Below are 13,818 nucleotides of genomic sequence, written 5' to 3'. Positions count from 1 at the left end.
CCACATGGAGTAGAACAGAAAGGTCCCTGTTGGGAGCTTTGCCCCAGATGAGTTCCTGGGAAGATCCTACCCCTGAGGATCAGCACCAAACCCATCACTTTGCTGATGCATTTTACAGAGAGCTTTGCTCTGGTCTGGTGGATCAGTCTGGGGGACAGCAGCCAGCAAAAGGTCACAACCTCAGAGCCTTTGGCTTGGGCACTTCCCTGCAAAGCAGGAGCCTTTCTTTGCTGAAATTCCTTGCTAAACATTCTGAGTCAGTGCCAAGGAAAAAGATTGGCAGTGTTGTAAATCTGCATCCTCCCTGGAGGACTCTGCTAGCAGGAGCTCTCAGCTTTGTCCTTCCAAGTGTAAACTGAGGTCAACTCTTCATGCAGAAGAGGCAGATGACACTGCCTATGGTGCTGTTTTTCCCTGGCCCATTTGGGTTGAATTGGCACGTATTTGGGAGTGATGGAAAGAGATCCTTTTCATGAGAGCTGGTTCCTTTGTCTTCCCAAATTTTCCAGCTCTCCTAAGGGCATTCTTCTGTTTTGTTTTTTTTAAACAATGAAGACCTGACATGAGCAATGAGGTTCCTGGTTTCTTGCAGAGTTTGCTCTTTGCTCAGAAATCAATCCAGTTCACTAAGTTGAACTTTCAAAACTTCTCTAAGGGCACAGGCATTCTTCATGTTTTCACCATCAAATTATATGTGACACTTAATTTAAAGCTTAAGTGTAAAGCCTGGCTAGCAAGAAGACTGCTGAAAGATATTGATTCTGCTGCATTTCTGTATTTATGTATTAAAAACATACTATAAAGTATTAGTTGGTGGCATTATTGCTGGGCAGACTCTGGATTTATGCTCTGTTTTAGTTCTGCCTAACATTTTTAAGATCCATTTGACCAACATAGCTAGGAGCAAATGGTCTTGAAGAGAGATGTGGGGGGTTGTGCTCCTTCAGTCAAAAAGCCCCCACATTATGGAACTGAATCACCTTGAATTGATTTGCTGAAATGAACAAAACTTCTAATGGGATGCATCAGGTGCTGGGAGGCATTTTAGGTCTTGCAGTTTGTCTCAGAAGTTTGCAGACTGCTTTGGAAGTCCATGGGTTTGAGCTGTGAGCCATTTAGCTGATGACAAAGTGCTTAAAAAAAAAAAAAAAATCACTCCCAGGGGAAATCCCAACATAACAAGAGCCAGAAATACTGGGTGGGGGATAGTTTGGAGTCTGGAGGTTTGTGCAGGTCCTGCCACTGGTGCCTCAGTGTTTACTGGAAGGAAAAGTGGTTTATTGGGTTTTGTGTCCTCCTCCCTATTTGAATCTCTTTGGGGAAGGTTAACTGCTGACTTCTTTTGCTGGAGTGCAACATTTCAGGCTTGCTGAGGGAACTTCTGCTGGGTTTTGACAGAGCTCTTGGCTCAAGATGGTTGAGAAACCAGGTTGTGGTGAAATCCATCATTAAAATGATGGAAGGGCAGGAGAAACAGCCCCAGGGGACATAAGAGACCTCAGTCTGGAAAAGAACAGGGAGGGTTTCATTATGGCCTGGTGCTGTCCTGGGGTGGATGAGGTCCACCAAGGAGCAGGGCTGAAGGCAAATAGTTCACAAGGAGCAGGTTGTTAATGTTTGAGAGTGAACATCTCAGGTGGATTCCCCCACTCTTGATGAATCCATGGAATCATTGGCTTGGAAGGGACCTTCAAGATCACCCAGCTCCAACCCCCCTCCATCCTCAGATGGAGCAAGGATTCCTTTGCAGCTGAGATGCTTCTACCAGTGACACCTCAGGTCTGAGACAAGGTCCTGTGACCTGGATCATGCAGAATGTTAGAGAATTAGATCCTGTAAATACAGGGGTGCACTGGGTGATTGATTAGAAAGGGGCTGGAAATTTGGGCTAATGGCTCTTCATTGAAAAGGTTCAATGCCCATGTCCACTGGAGGGGTTCAGTGGCCCCCACCAAGCTCTGGTTTGTTTTCCTCTACAATACTTGTGGTTTTGTCATCACATCAGTTTGCTGAAGTGGTGTTCCAGTCCAAAAAGCATCTCTGAGCCCCATCTAGAGCCACATCACCATAGAATCCCAGACTTCTTTGGGTTGGAAGGGACATAAAAGCTCATCCAGTCCCAACCCCCCTGCATGGACAGGGACACCTCCCCCAGCCCAGGGTGCTCCAAACCTCCTCAGCCTGAACCAGCACCCCAGCTGCTGGTAGTGGAGCTGCAAGAGGGTTTTCTTCAGGTCCATGATACAACTGTGAGGATGTAGGAGAAGATTCAAATTCTCTTGTGCTCGACCTGAGGACTTCTCTTGGCTCCTCTCCATTCCAGCTTGACACAACCAGAGGATTCTCACACTATTTTGGCTTTGGTGATGCTTCTGTGGAGATGGTTTTCTCAAAGCCTCTGATGATCTCCTTGTGTCCCAGCCTCCTAGCCCAGTGTCTTAGGACCATACCATTCCAAACCTCCTGATTTTTTGATCCTTGGCAAATCAAACCTCAGGAAGGGAGAGGAGGAAGAAATTCCTGCACCAACATTGTCCATCTTCATTTTTACCTTCTCCTACAGGCACTAATTGCATCCAACCCCTCCTTCCCCAGCCCTGGCCCTGCTCCACCACAGCTCAGACCTTCATCATTTGTTCACCTCCCTGCTATACATTGTTTGTGCTTTTGATGAATCTTCAGAGAAATATTTTAATGCCTTCTTGTCCAATGTTCCACACCCCTCCCCAGCAGCTACTGACAGATGAAAGCACTGACTCTGGCTTTACACAGGAATTTAATGTACCAGCTGTCACGCTGATCCCCAATACAAATATTTTCCCCTCCTAATGGTTTGAGTGTGGGCTTTTTTTTTTTTTTCTTATGTGATCAACTGTAATCTTATTTAATGGAGTTTTATTGCCGTGACGCCTTATTCTTTTCACCAGGCTGGGCTTTATTTTTAAATTAAGAGAGATTGTTCAGGGTTGTTCAGAGCAGAGCCAGAGAAAAGACTGGAGGGAGTGAAAGGCATGGGAAGCCTGGGATGGGCAGAGTGACTCTAGATCAGGCTGAGCAGGTGAAAAATGTCAGAGCAAGAGAGAGAAAGGGTCTGGTGTGGAGGGGGCAGTCGAGATGAGGGAGAAATTCAGTCTGATTTTACAGGGATGTGTCTGGGGATCAGGGAAATTGCACAGTGGGGTGGTTGGATGAGTTTTGTGAGAGGGAGGTGCTGTAAACAAGTTGTGTCTGAGGCAGAAATCCTGGGTAGAAACAATTCAGATCAGAGGAGAGCTGGAGAAATGCTGCTGGGGCTGTAGGAGAGACTGACCATGGCTGATGTTTCCCTCTCTGCAGGGACTTGGAGCTGCTGGGAGGGCTGGAGCAGCTCTGCTCTGGAGCCAGGCTGAGAGAGTTGGGGGTGTTGAGGCTGGAGAAGAGAAGGCTGCAACGGGGAGACCTTAGAGCACCTTCCAGTGCCTGAAGGGGCTCCAGGAAAGCTGGGGAGGGACTTGGGACAAGGGCCTGGAGGGATGGGACCCTGCGAGGGGGAAGGGTTTGCAGCTGGGAGAGGGGAGATGGAGAGGAGATCTTGGGCAGGGAGGGAGGGAGGGAGGGAGAAATTGTTTGGTTGGACTTGGTGATCTCAGAGGTCCTTTCCAGCCATGAGCATTCTGTGATTCTCAGGTGTGGGACATGGGTTAGTGGTGGCCTGGAATAAGGTGATGTCCTGGCTGGGCTGGAGTGGGATAGGACAAGGGGGAAGGGTTTGGAGCTGGGAGAGGGGAGCTGGGGATGAGATGGGAGGGAGAAATTCCTTGGGGTGAGGGTGCTGAGCCCCTGGTTGCCCAGGTTGCCCAAGGAGCTGTGGCTGCCCCATCCCTGGCAGGCTGAGCTGAGGCTTTTTGCTCAGGAAGGGTTTTCCTCTCGCAGGGGCCGTGAAATGCAGGACACCCCAGCTGGAGCACACAGCCCCAGCCTCTAAACCTCTGTGCATGCACAGCCACCATCACTGCTGTCCCTTTGTCTCTTAGGTTGTTCGTACAGAGAAAAACAGCCTGAACAACAGGTTCCTGCCCTGGGATGAGATTGAGACAGAAGCCATCCTGTCCATCGATGACGACGCTCACCTGCGCCACGACGAGATCATGTTTGGGTTCCGGTGAGTGTTCTGCACACATGGAGCCTTTGGTCCCAAACTGATGTTTTTCACATCCAGGCTCTGCTCAGATGCTGAGTGGCCTCATGGCTAAAGCTGGGACCAGTATTGGCCCTGGCACATCCTTTCCCACAGCTTTCCAGCTCCATTTCTTGGAGCCTTGCTATGTGCTGAGGAACCGGTGAGTGCAGGTGGGTGGGCTGGTTCCAGGTTGTTCAGGCAACCCTGATTCATGCTTCTTAACCTTGCCTCTTCAGCTTTTGCTGTGCTGCTGATGTTCCCTCCGAGGTTTTTTGGGGGATTGTGGCTTCCTAGAATGGAAGGAAACTGGAAAACAAATCCAAGAAGCTGTTGCACTCCATCCCTCCCATGATAGGACGTTCGCAGGATGTGATGCTGGTGATGGGCTGCCATCCTCTTTGCTTGGCCTGATGCTGGGATGTGACAGCTATTTTGGCATTTTTTTCCTGCAGAGGGTGGAAAAAGCAGATGTTACATGAAGGCTGGTGCTGGTTGCACTCCATCCCAGCCACCCTTCTGCTCCAGCATCCATATTTCCCTTTGCAAAACCATCCTGATTCCATCAGCTCCTGCCATGGGAGGTTTCTTCAGGCTGCTCCTGTAGCTTGTGCAGCTCAACCCCACCAAAGAGGCACCCAGGAGGGAGAGGTGCAGGAGGAGGGGAGTGAGGATGGGAGGAGGAGACAGCCCTGGCCCTCATTTGGCCAGGGGTTTGTCAGCTTATCAGGCTGGGATTGCAAATGTCCAAAGGAGGCAACTGGGCTGGTGAAGGGACTGGAGCACAGATCCTATGAGGAGAGTTGACAGAGTTGATTTTTAAAAATTTTTACTGAGGTATGGATTTTTTTTGGTGATGGCATAACTTACTAAAAAAGTAAAAAATCTGCCAAATTCCATAGCTGCACAGGAGTTTCTGATAAAATATTCTGGCTCTGTGCTGAGCTTCGAGTGTCAAGGTGCAAATGTAGTTTAGTGCAGTGTTGGGTGTGTAGTCATTCAGGACTGGGCTGGTGAAGGGACTCGAGTACAGATCCTATGAGGAGAGGCTGAGGGAGCTGGGGGTGTTGAGGCTGGAGAAGAGGAGGCTCAGGGGAGACCTCATCACTCTCTCCAACTCCCTGAAAGGAGGTTGGAGCCAGGGGGGGGTTGGGCTCTTTTCCCAGGCAACTCTCAGCAAGACAAGAGGGCACAAGAGGTCTCAAGTTGTGCCAGGGGAGGTTTAGGTTGGACATTAGAAAGAATTTCTTTCTGGAGAGGGTGATCAGGCATTGGAATGGGCTGCCCAGGGAAGGGGTGGATTCTCCATCCCTGGAGATATTTCCAAAGAGCCTGGATGTGGCACTCAGTGCCATGGGCTGGGAACCACGGGGGGAGTGGATCAAGGGTTGGACTTGATGAGCTCTGAGGTCCCTTCCAACCCAGCCAATTCTATGATTCTGTGATTCTATGAATTCTATGAAATCTGAGAGCACCCAGCAGCTGGCTAAGGGGGGGTGGGAGGCAGAAACCAGCTCCCTGCTCTCACCAGAACGTGTGGGCTCATGTTTGGGAGGAAGATTAAAAGGCACAAAATGCCTGGAAGCTCAACGAGGTCTTCTGAGAGATGAGAAACGAGGTGTTAAAAGTGATGAAAGCAGAGGAGTAGGCGCCAGGACTCCTGGCTTCCCTTCCATGCCCTGGTTCAGGCTCTTTATCTGAACTTGGCCATTTTCTCCCCCTTTTTGGTTTGTTCCTCTCCACTCACCCTCTGAGGCTTTACCAATTAGCCCTGGAGAGCATCAAATGAAAATTGTAAGTGTTGAATATCAGTCTCACTCCTATCCCTGCTTACAAACACCTTGTTCCCACAAAGCCTCCCTGTGCTAACACCCATAGCCCATCCAGGCTGGAATTTTTTGGGGGCCAAATGCCTCTTCTTGCTCCATTTGCTGCTCAGGAGCAAGCTGGAGGTGGGTGCCTAGGGTAAAGCTCTCTGAGAAGCTTTCCTAAAATGGTTTTCTGGATAAATCCTTATTTTTTGGTGGCTGAGCTGGGAAGAAGAAAGTGTCACGTTCCTGAAAAAGCCAGGGGTGGGAGGACTGAAAAGGAATTAGTGGTTTCACCTCCAGCATTCCAAAACAGTCACCCTGGCTTGACAGAGATGGCAGCAAATAAGGGTTTGCTGGGAGGGTGGTGCTGAGGAAGCTGCTGGTGGTGTTAATTACTCAGGTTTCATTAGCAGGTTAGATCAGAGTTTCATTAATTGGAACAGGGGATGTAACAATGAGCACATCCTGGCTCCTGGCTGTGGCAGGAGGTGGGATGGAAGCCCAGGGCTCTCACAGACTCCATCTCAGCCCTGCAGCCATGGCTCCATAGCTCACATCCCACAAAGAAAAAAAAAAAAAAATCCACTTTCTGCCCTATTTTGTGCCTTCTGAAGAAAGCAAAACCTTTCCATGGCTGACAGGCTCCAGCCTGGGACTTGTTTCTTGTAGTCCAGAGTCATTGGGTTTGGAGATGCAGCTTGGACACATCCTTAGGGAGATGGGATGGGACAGTCTGAGGGAAGCAACACCCCTGGCACTGGAAGCTGGATTTATTTCCCAGGTTAGGCACTGACATTAATTATTCCTGCCAGCACTGCAGATGTCCTGGGGGATTTCTTTTGAGGAGAGTGAGCTTCAAATGAGAGCAGAATATTAAGCAAACCCACACTCTCACTTGTGACCCTCAGGATGCTTATGATCCCAGAGGTTTTTCATGTATGGATAGAGCCCAGGAAGCTGCTGGGTGCTGGTTTGGGGTGGGAAGCTGAAAGTTTGACACTCACAACCCATCTAGAGACACCCTTCAGTATCTCAGCAGCTTTCCTGAAGGGACCTTGATCTCAACTTCCCAAAAGAAGAAACTGAGCTTCTGGGAGATCAGAGTTTCCTGGGGGAAAAGCCCAGGAGATGCTGGGTTCCTCCCAGGCCAAGTTTTGGCTGCTTTGGACTTTTCATGGAGAGAAATGAGAGCAGCAGCAGTGACCTATGTGTTGTGCAGAGCTTTTTTCGTTCTCTGTATAATCCAGAAACTAATTTTGAGCCACAGCTTTTTTGTGAGTTTTCTTAGAAACTGACAGAACAGCCCTTGAGTCAGAAAAATCCCTTCTTTTGGAGTTAGGAGCACTTTTCCTGGGAAGAAGCAACTCAAAACTGCCTCTAGGAGAGGACCAAGGTGAGAAGCTCAGCATCACTGGTCAGTGCTCACAGCCCATGCTTGGCAGACCTGGCTGAGGGACACTTCAGCTCACAGAGTTTTTCAAGTTTACCAAGAGGCTGACAAATTCAGCCTGTCCATTAAATCCAGGGTTTCTGCCTTCAGCCCTTCCCTGCCCTGCAGCAGGAGGGACAGCAGAGTTGTCTCAGACCTGTTCATCTGTCACTCCAGCAGCTGTGAGGGCCACTTGGTCCAACTTTGTTCAATTAAATGGACTTTGGAGCAAGGTGGTTGCTTAGCACTGAAAGGATGTGGAGTGACAGGAAAAGGGGGAATGGTTTTAAGCTGGAGGAGGGTGGGTTTAGGTTGGACATTAGGAAGAAATTCTTTAATTTAAGGGTGATGAGATCCTGAAACAGGTTGCCCATGGAGGCTGGGGATGCCACATCCCTGGCAGTGTCTCAGCCCAGGTTGGATGGGGCTTGGAGCACCCTGGGCTGGGGGAGGGGTCCCTGACCATGCAGGGGGTTGGAACTGGATGAGCTTTAAAGTCCCTTCCAACCCAAACCAGTCTGGGATTCCATGATTCTATGAATTGGGAATTTTCAGTTTGGAGAAGAAAAGGCTGAGAGGAGACCTTATTGCTCTCTACAGTTCCCTGCAAGGAGGTGGGTAGGGAGGGGAGGGGGAGGTTGAGGTTGGACATGAGGGAGAAATTGTTTGGGGTGAGGGTGCTGAGCCCCTGGTTGCCCAGGTTGCCCAAGGAAGCTGTGGCTGCCCCATCCCTGGCAGTGTCTCAGCCCAGGTTGGATGGGGCTTGGAGCCCCCTGGGCTGGGGGAGGTGTCCCTGACCATGCAGGGGGGTTGGAACTGGATGAGCTTTAAGGTCCCTTCCAACCCAACCCATTCTAGGTTCTATGAATTGCATATTTTAACAGTGTTGATCCATTTTTCCCAAAGTTTGTTGGCCTTCCTTCAGATGAGCACTTGCCAAACGTTTTTACACATAAACATCTCCATCACTTGGAACCCCTCTTGGGAGCCAGTCCGTGGGTGCTGAGGGGCTACTCCTGGGTGAAATGTTCTCAGCCAGAGCCGTGCTCACCCCCAGGTTTGGGTCTCACTGGAGTTCTTTGTTTTTGCAGTGTCTGGAGAGAAGCCAGGGACCGCATCGTTGGCTTCCCGGGGCGCTACCACGCCTGGGACATCCCCCATCAGTCCTGGCTCTACAACTCCAACTACTCCTGTGAGCTCTCCATGGTTCTCACTGGTGCTGCCTTCTTCCACAAGGTGAGATGTCCTGGCCACAAAACCCTGAGCTTTCCCTTCCTTCTCAGAGTAACCAGATTTTTGTACGAGCCAGCAATGTGTCCTGGTGGCCAAGAAGGCCAATGGCATCCTGGGGTGCATCAAGAAGAGCACGGCCAGCAGGTCAAGGGAGGTTCTCCTGGGCCTCTGCTCTGCCCTGCTGAGGCCCCAGCTGGAATTCTGGATCCAGTTCTGGGCTCCCCAGTTCATGAAGGACAAGGAACTGTTGGAGAGGGGCCCACAAAGGGCTGTGAGGATGATTAGGGGACTGGAACATCTCTCTTAGGAGAAGAGGCTGAGGAACTTGGGTCTTTTTAGTCTGCAGAAGAGAAGACTGAGGAGGGGTCTTAAAAATACTTGAAGGGTGGGTGCCAGGAGGATGGGCTCAGTCTGTTTTCAGTGGTGCCCACTGGCAGGACAAGAGGTTCAGGGCACAAACTTGAAAATGGGAAGCTCCATCTAAACATGAGGAGGAGCTTCTGGACTTTGTGGGTGGCAGAGCCCTGGCACAGGCTGCCCAGAGAGGTGGCAGAGTCTCTATCTCTGGAGACATTCAGAACCCACCTGGACACCATCACCTGCTCCAGGTGACCCTGCCCTGGCAGGGGGGTTGGACTGGATGATCTCCAGAGGTCACTTCCAACCATCCTGTGCTCTGTTATTGGAGTGTTTTGAGTTTGTTTTCTTTTTTTAAAAATTTGGAACTCACCACTCCTTCTCCCTCACTTCCTCCAAGCCCAAACACAGTCAGCACCTGGTTTGTGTCCCAGAGAGCCACCTCTTTGAGGAGCAGCTTGTGTTTGTGCCACAAGTGTGAGAAGCAGCAGGCACTGAAGTGGCTGGGTGGAACACAGGGCCCAGCACCTTTCAGTGATGCTCTTGGGTTGTAGCCACATGCAGGACCTTTAATCCTGCAGACTCCAAGTGTTGCAAGGGGTGTTTTGTGGGGAAGTCACAGGTTTCTGGGGCTGTGTGGTGGCTGGGAGGTGTGGGAGGTGGATGGTTGATGTTGGACAGGAGCAGTGCAGAAAGTGGCTCCATGGTGTGTGTGGGAGAGACAACAGGAGACAAAGAGGCCTGGAGAAAAGGGTGGGATGTTTTCCCCATGTCCTGAGCCATCATTATCTCACCAGGAGGCTTCTCCACTACCTCGTGCTGCTGTGTGGACTGCAGCAGCACAGGCAGCAAGAGCTGAGGGGGATGAAACCTTTGTCCCTCCATTTCTGAGGTTACAGGAGCCTTGGGACTCAGTCAGGGGGTGGCTCTGGGGTAGCTTTGCTGCTCTGCCTACAGCAGCTCTCCTTGGTGCAGCTCTCACTCCATTACATGGGGGGGGTCTCCTCAAGCTCCAAGTCAGACAGCTCCCAGCACAGTGGCCTTGATAACTGCTCCAGGGTCAGCCCTTGCTGCTGGAAACCACCCTGAGCATGGTTGTGTCTTCTGATCATTTCCAGTACTATGCCTACCTGTACTCCTACGTGATGCCACAAGCCATCAGGGACATGGTGGATGAGTACATCAACTGTGAGGACATTGCCATGAACTTCCTGGTCTCCCACCTGACAAGAAAACCTCCCATCAAGGTAAAGCACCACGTGGGAGCTTGAGCTGGGCTTCATGTTTCCAGGTTTGAAAAGCAAAGGGTCTCTTGGGAGGCTGCTCTGCTCCAGGTGATGCACACACTGCCCTTACCAACATCTGCCTGCATCACAGCTCTCAAGTGCCACAAGGGTGATGTGCTTGAGGGTGTCACCTTGTCCCCTCCTGGGCCTTGAGGAGTGGATGGTGGTCAGAAAACTCAGCACAGCCCTTTGAAGCATCCAAATCCCCATCCCAGGGGATGAACTGAGGTTTGACTTAATTTGGAAGTGTTTGAAGGTCAGGTTGGATGGGGCTTGGAGCACCCTGGGCTGGGGGAGGTGTCCCTGCCCATGCAGGGGGTTGGAACTGGATGAGCTTTAAGATCCCTTCCAACCCAAAGCATTCTGTAATTCCATGATTACACTGCAGCTCAGAGGGATTCCTGGGTCAGCAAAGGCTCTTCTGAGCAGCTCATCCCAAAAAGACAGATTTCATAGAATCCCAGACTGGTTTAGGTTGGAAGAAACCTTAGAGATCATTTAGTTCCAACCCCCTGCCTTGTCCAGGGACACCTCCCATGAGACCAGGTTGCTCCAATCCCCATCCAGCCTGGCCTCCAGCCCCCTGATCCTCTTTATTGGCCTCCTCTGGACTCACTCCAACAGCTCCATGAAATTTCCTTCTTTCCATAACACACAGCACAAGCAGGAATGGCCTCCTTGCTGATTTTCTGTAACAATCAGAGAGCTTTAAGCTCATCTGCACGTGAAAGGCTGTTGGCCCAAGCACTGCAGCCCAGCTGAGATTTCCCTTCCCCCTGATAACAAATGAGTGTCACAGTTCTGGGCATGAATTTTGGATGCAGATCATTCTGCTCTTTATCACTGCTGCCAAGCTGCTCTTTACAGCCCTGCATATGTCTCCCTGTTGCAGGCCAGCTGCCTGGGAGATGGGTCTTGGCCATAAATATGATGGGTGGGATATTTTGAGTGGTTTTCTTCCCATCTGGAGATACTGTGGAGTGCAGGTTGCAGGGTCTGGTGCAGCTGAGAGGAGAAGCAGACCAAAACCAAAGGGCATTGCACTGCTGTGTCTGAAGTGGGACAGACAAGGGGGCCCTTCCATCCATGGATGGGCCCTCAGCATCTCCTGAAAACTGGATTTCCCTCCATAGATCTTCTGGGATTCTAAAACATGTGCCCCAAATTGCAAATTCTTCTGTAGCATCTCTGAGCAGCAGGGCCAGAGAGGGGATTGTCCCCTCTGCTCTGCTCTGGGGAGACCCCCCTGGGGTAAAGCTGTGTCCATCCCTGGGGTCCCCATCAGCAGAAGGACACGGAGCTGTTGGAGCCAGTGCAGAGGAGGCCCTGGAGCTGCTGGGAGGGCTGGAGCAGCTCTGCTCTGGAGCCAGGCTGAGAGAGTTGGGGGTGTTGAGGCTGGAGAAGAGAAGGCTACAACGGGGAGACCTTAGAGCACCTTCCAGTGCCTGAAGGGGCTCCAGGAAAGCTGGGGAGGGACTTGGGACAAGGGCCTGGAGGGATGGGACCCTGCGAGGGGGAAGGGTTTGGAGCTGGGAGAGGGGAGATGGAGAGGAGATCTTGGGCAGGGAGGGAGGGAGGGAGGGAGGGAGAAATTGTTTGGTTGGACTTGGTGATCTCAGAGGTCCTTTCCAGCCATGAGCATTCTGTGATTCTCAGGTGTGGGACATGGGTTAGTGGTGGCCTGGAATAAGGTGATGTCCTGGCTGGGCTGGAGTGGGATAGGACAAGGGGGAAGGGTTTGCAGCTGCAAGGGGGGAGCTGGGGCTGAGATGTGAGGGAGAAATTCCTTGGGGTGAGGGTGCTGAGCCCCTGGTTGCCCAGGTTGCCCAAGGAAGCTGTGGCTGCCCCATCCCTGGCAGTGTCTCAGCCCAGGTTGGATGGGGCTTGGAGCCCCCTGGGCTGGGGGAGGTCATCCAGTGATGATCTCCAAGGTCCCTTCCACCCCAGACCAGTCTGGAATCCTCTTTTAGGAATCACACCAAGCCAGGTGCCCCTCTGCAGGGCCTCGGGTGCTGACCCCTCTGTGTCCCTCCCTGCCGGGGTGCGCCGGACACCAAGGGAAGTCACCACCTTTGTCCCTCTCTTGGCAGGTGACCTCCCGCTGGACTTTCCGCTGCCCTGGGTGTCCCCAGGCCCTGTCACACGATGATTCCCACTTCCACGAGAGACACAAGTGCATCAACTTCTTTGTCAAGGTGTACGGGTACATGCCCCTCCTCTACACCCAGTTCCGCGTGGACTCGGTGCTCTTCAAGACCCGGCTGCCCCACGACAAGACCAAATGCTTCAAGTTCATCTAGAAGGGGGGGCAACGGGTGCCCTGGGCTCCCCAGAGGTGGCCAGAGGTGGGTGAGGGCTTTGGGGGTGGCTTTTTGGAAGGACCCCATTGCCATTGACTCTGCTCTCCTCCCGCCGAGGCCGAGAGGGACGCCCGGGATGGGACGGGCACCTTTCCCCCTTCCCTTCCCTTCCTGCTCTCGACCAGGGACAGGGAAGAGGATCCCGTGGCTCCTGTAAAGACACTTCCCAGGATCATACACTGAGGAATGGCAAGTTGGCTACTGGCTCTGCCCCTTGACTAGCCAAGGGCCACCCTTCTTTTTAATTATAATTATTGTTATTTAAAATGAAAGTGTTTTAGATTTGCCTCCTGAGGCTTTTTTTGGGGTTTCATCCCTTTTTTTTTTTTTTTTTCCCCACCCACCCTCTCCCCTTTTCCTCTCTGGACCTGGCTGCCCACCCAGGGGGCCCCTTGCAAGGCCAGGTTGGAGCTGTTGGACTGCAGAGAGGTTCTTCCCAGCTCTGTTGTCCCCATCCCTCCTCCCACGGGGCAGCCCCTTCTCCTCCCCTTCCACCCATCATGTCCCGGATTCTCTTGCCCTGTGGCTACTACTGAGGACCCCCAGGTGTCGTCTGCTGAGGAGCTCTTTGCTCTGCTCTAATCACCACCCCAAGCCCTGCCCTCAGAGAGGGATGAGCGGGGAAGAGGTTGGACCTGGAAGCTCCTTCCTCAGCTCCCAGCACGGTGTGGGGTCTGTGTCACAGCCATGGGGGGAGTTTGGCTGCTGTGGGATTGTTCCTGGTGTCCTTTTCCACCCCACCTGGCACACGGGAGGAGCTGCTGAACCTCCAGGGACAGGGAGTATGTTTGGGGCTTGGGAATGGTCCCTCTGCAGGGGGTGGTGACAGCAGTGTTTGACAACCACTGCAGCACTGGAGGTGGCTGTGGAGTCTCTGAGTCTGGTCTGGCCTTTTCACAGGCTCTTTGGGACTCTTCTTCCTGCAGAGCTGCTCCAGTAGCACCCCAAGATCAGCTGCACTGCACCTACCAGCCCTTGCTGGTCCCATAAAGCTCCTTCCCAAAAGCAGCAGAATGTGGAGACAGCCTGGGAGCAGCTCTTCCCAGTCCCTGCCAGGAGAGCAGATGGGGTTCAGCTTCCAGTGCCAGTGTCCTGGGTGTTGGGACCTTCTCTTGGGATCACATTTTTGGAGTGGAGCAAGGAGAGGGAACTGCTCCTTCCTCCCTGCCCAGCTGAGCAGAGCTGG

At 52.1% G+C, this 13,818-nt stretch overlaps 1 protein-coding gene across 12 annotated transcripts in view; it reads left to right on the top strand.

Moving 5' to 3' along the window:
• Positions 1-12,919, top strand: part of EXTL3 (exostosin like glycosyltransferase 3) — a 155,426-nt gene extending 142,507 nt beyond the window's left edge. For all 12 annotated transcript variants that reach the window (XM_071742251.1, XM_071742254.1, XM_071742247.1 and 9 more), the window contains 4 exons: positions 4,014-4,141; positions 8,488-8,632; positions 10,105-10,233; positions 12,363-12,919. In XM_071742251.1, coding sequence (XP_071598352.1) covers positions 4,014-4,141; positions 8,488-8,632; positions 10,105-10,233; positions 12,363-12,572 — 612 coding nt within the window. In that variant the 3' untranslated portion in view covers positions 12,573-12,919. The remainder of the gene's footprint in view (positions 1-4,013; positions 4,142-8,487; positions 8,633-10,104; positions 10,234-12,362) is intronic.
• Positions 12,920-13,818: the final 899 nt, after the last annotated feature.

Source organism: Heliangelus exortis, chromosome 3 (assembly GCF_036169615.1).
Source record: "Heliangelus exortis chromosome 3, bHelExo1.hap1, whole genome shotgun sequence".
NCBI lineage: Eukaryota > Metazoa > Chordata > Aves > Apodiformes > Trochilidae > Heliangelus > Heliangelus exortis.
Note: the sequence above shows the minus strand (reverse complement) of the source record. Positions and strands in the feature narration are given on the sequence as shown.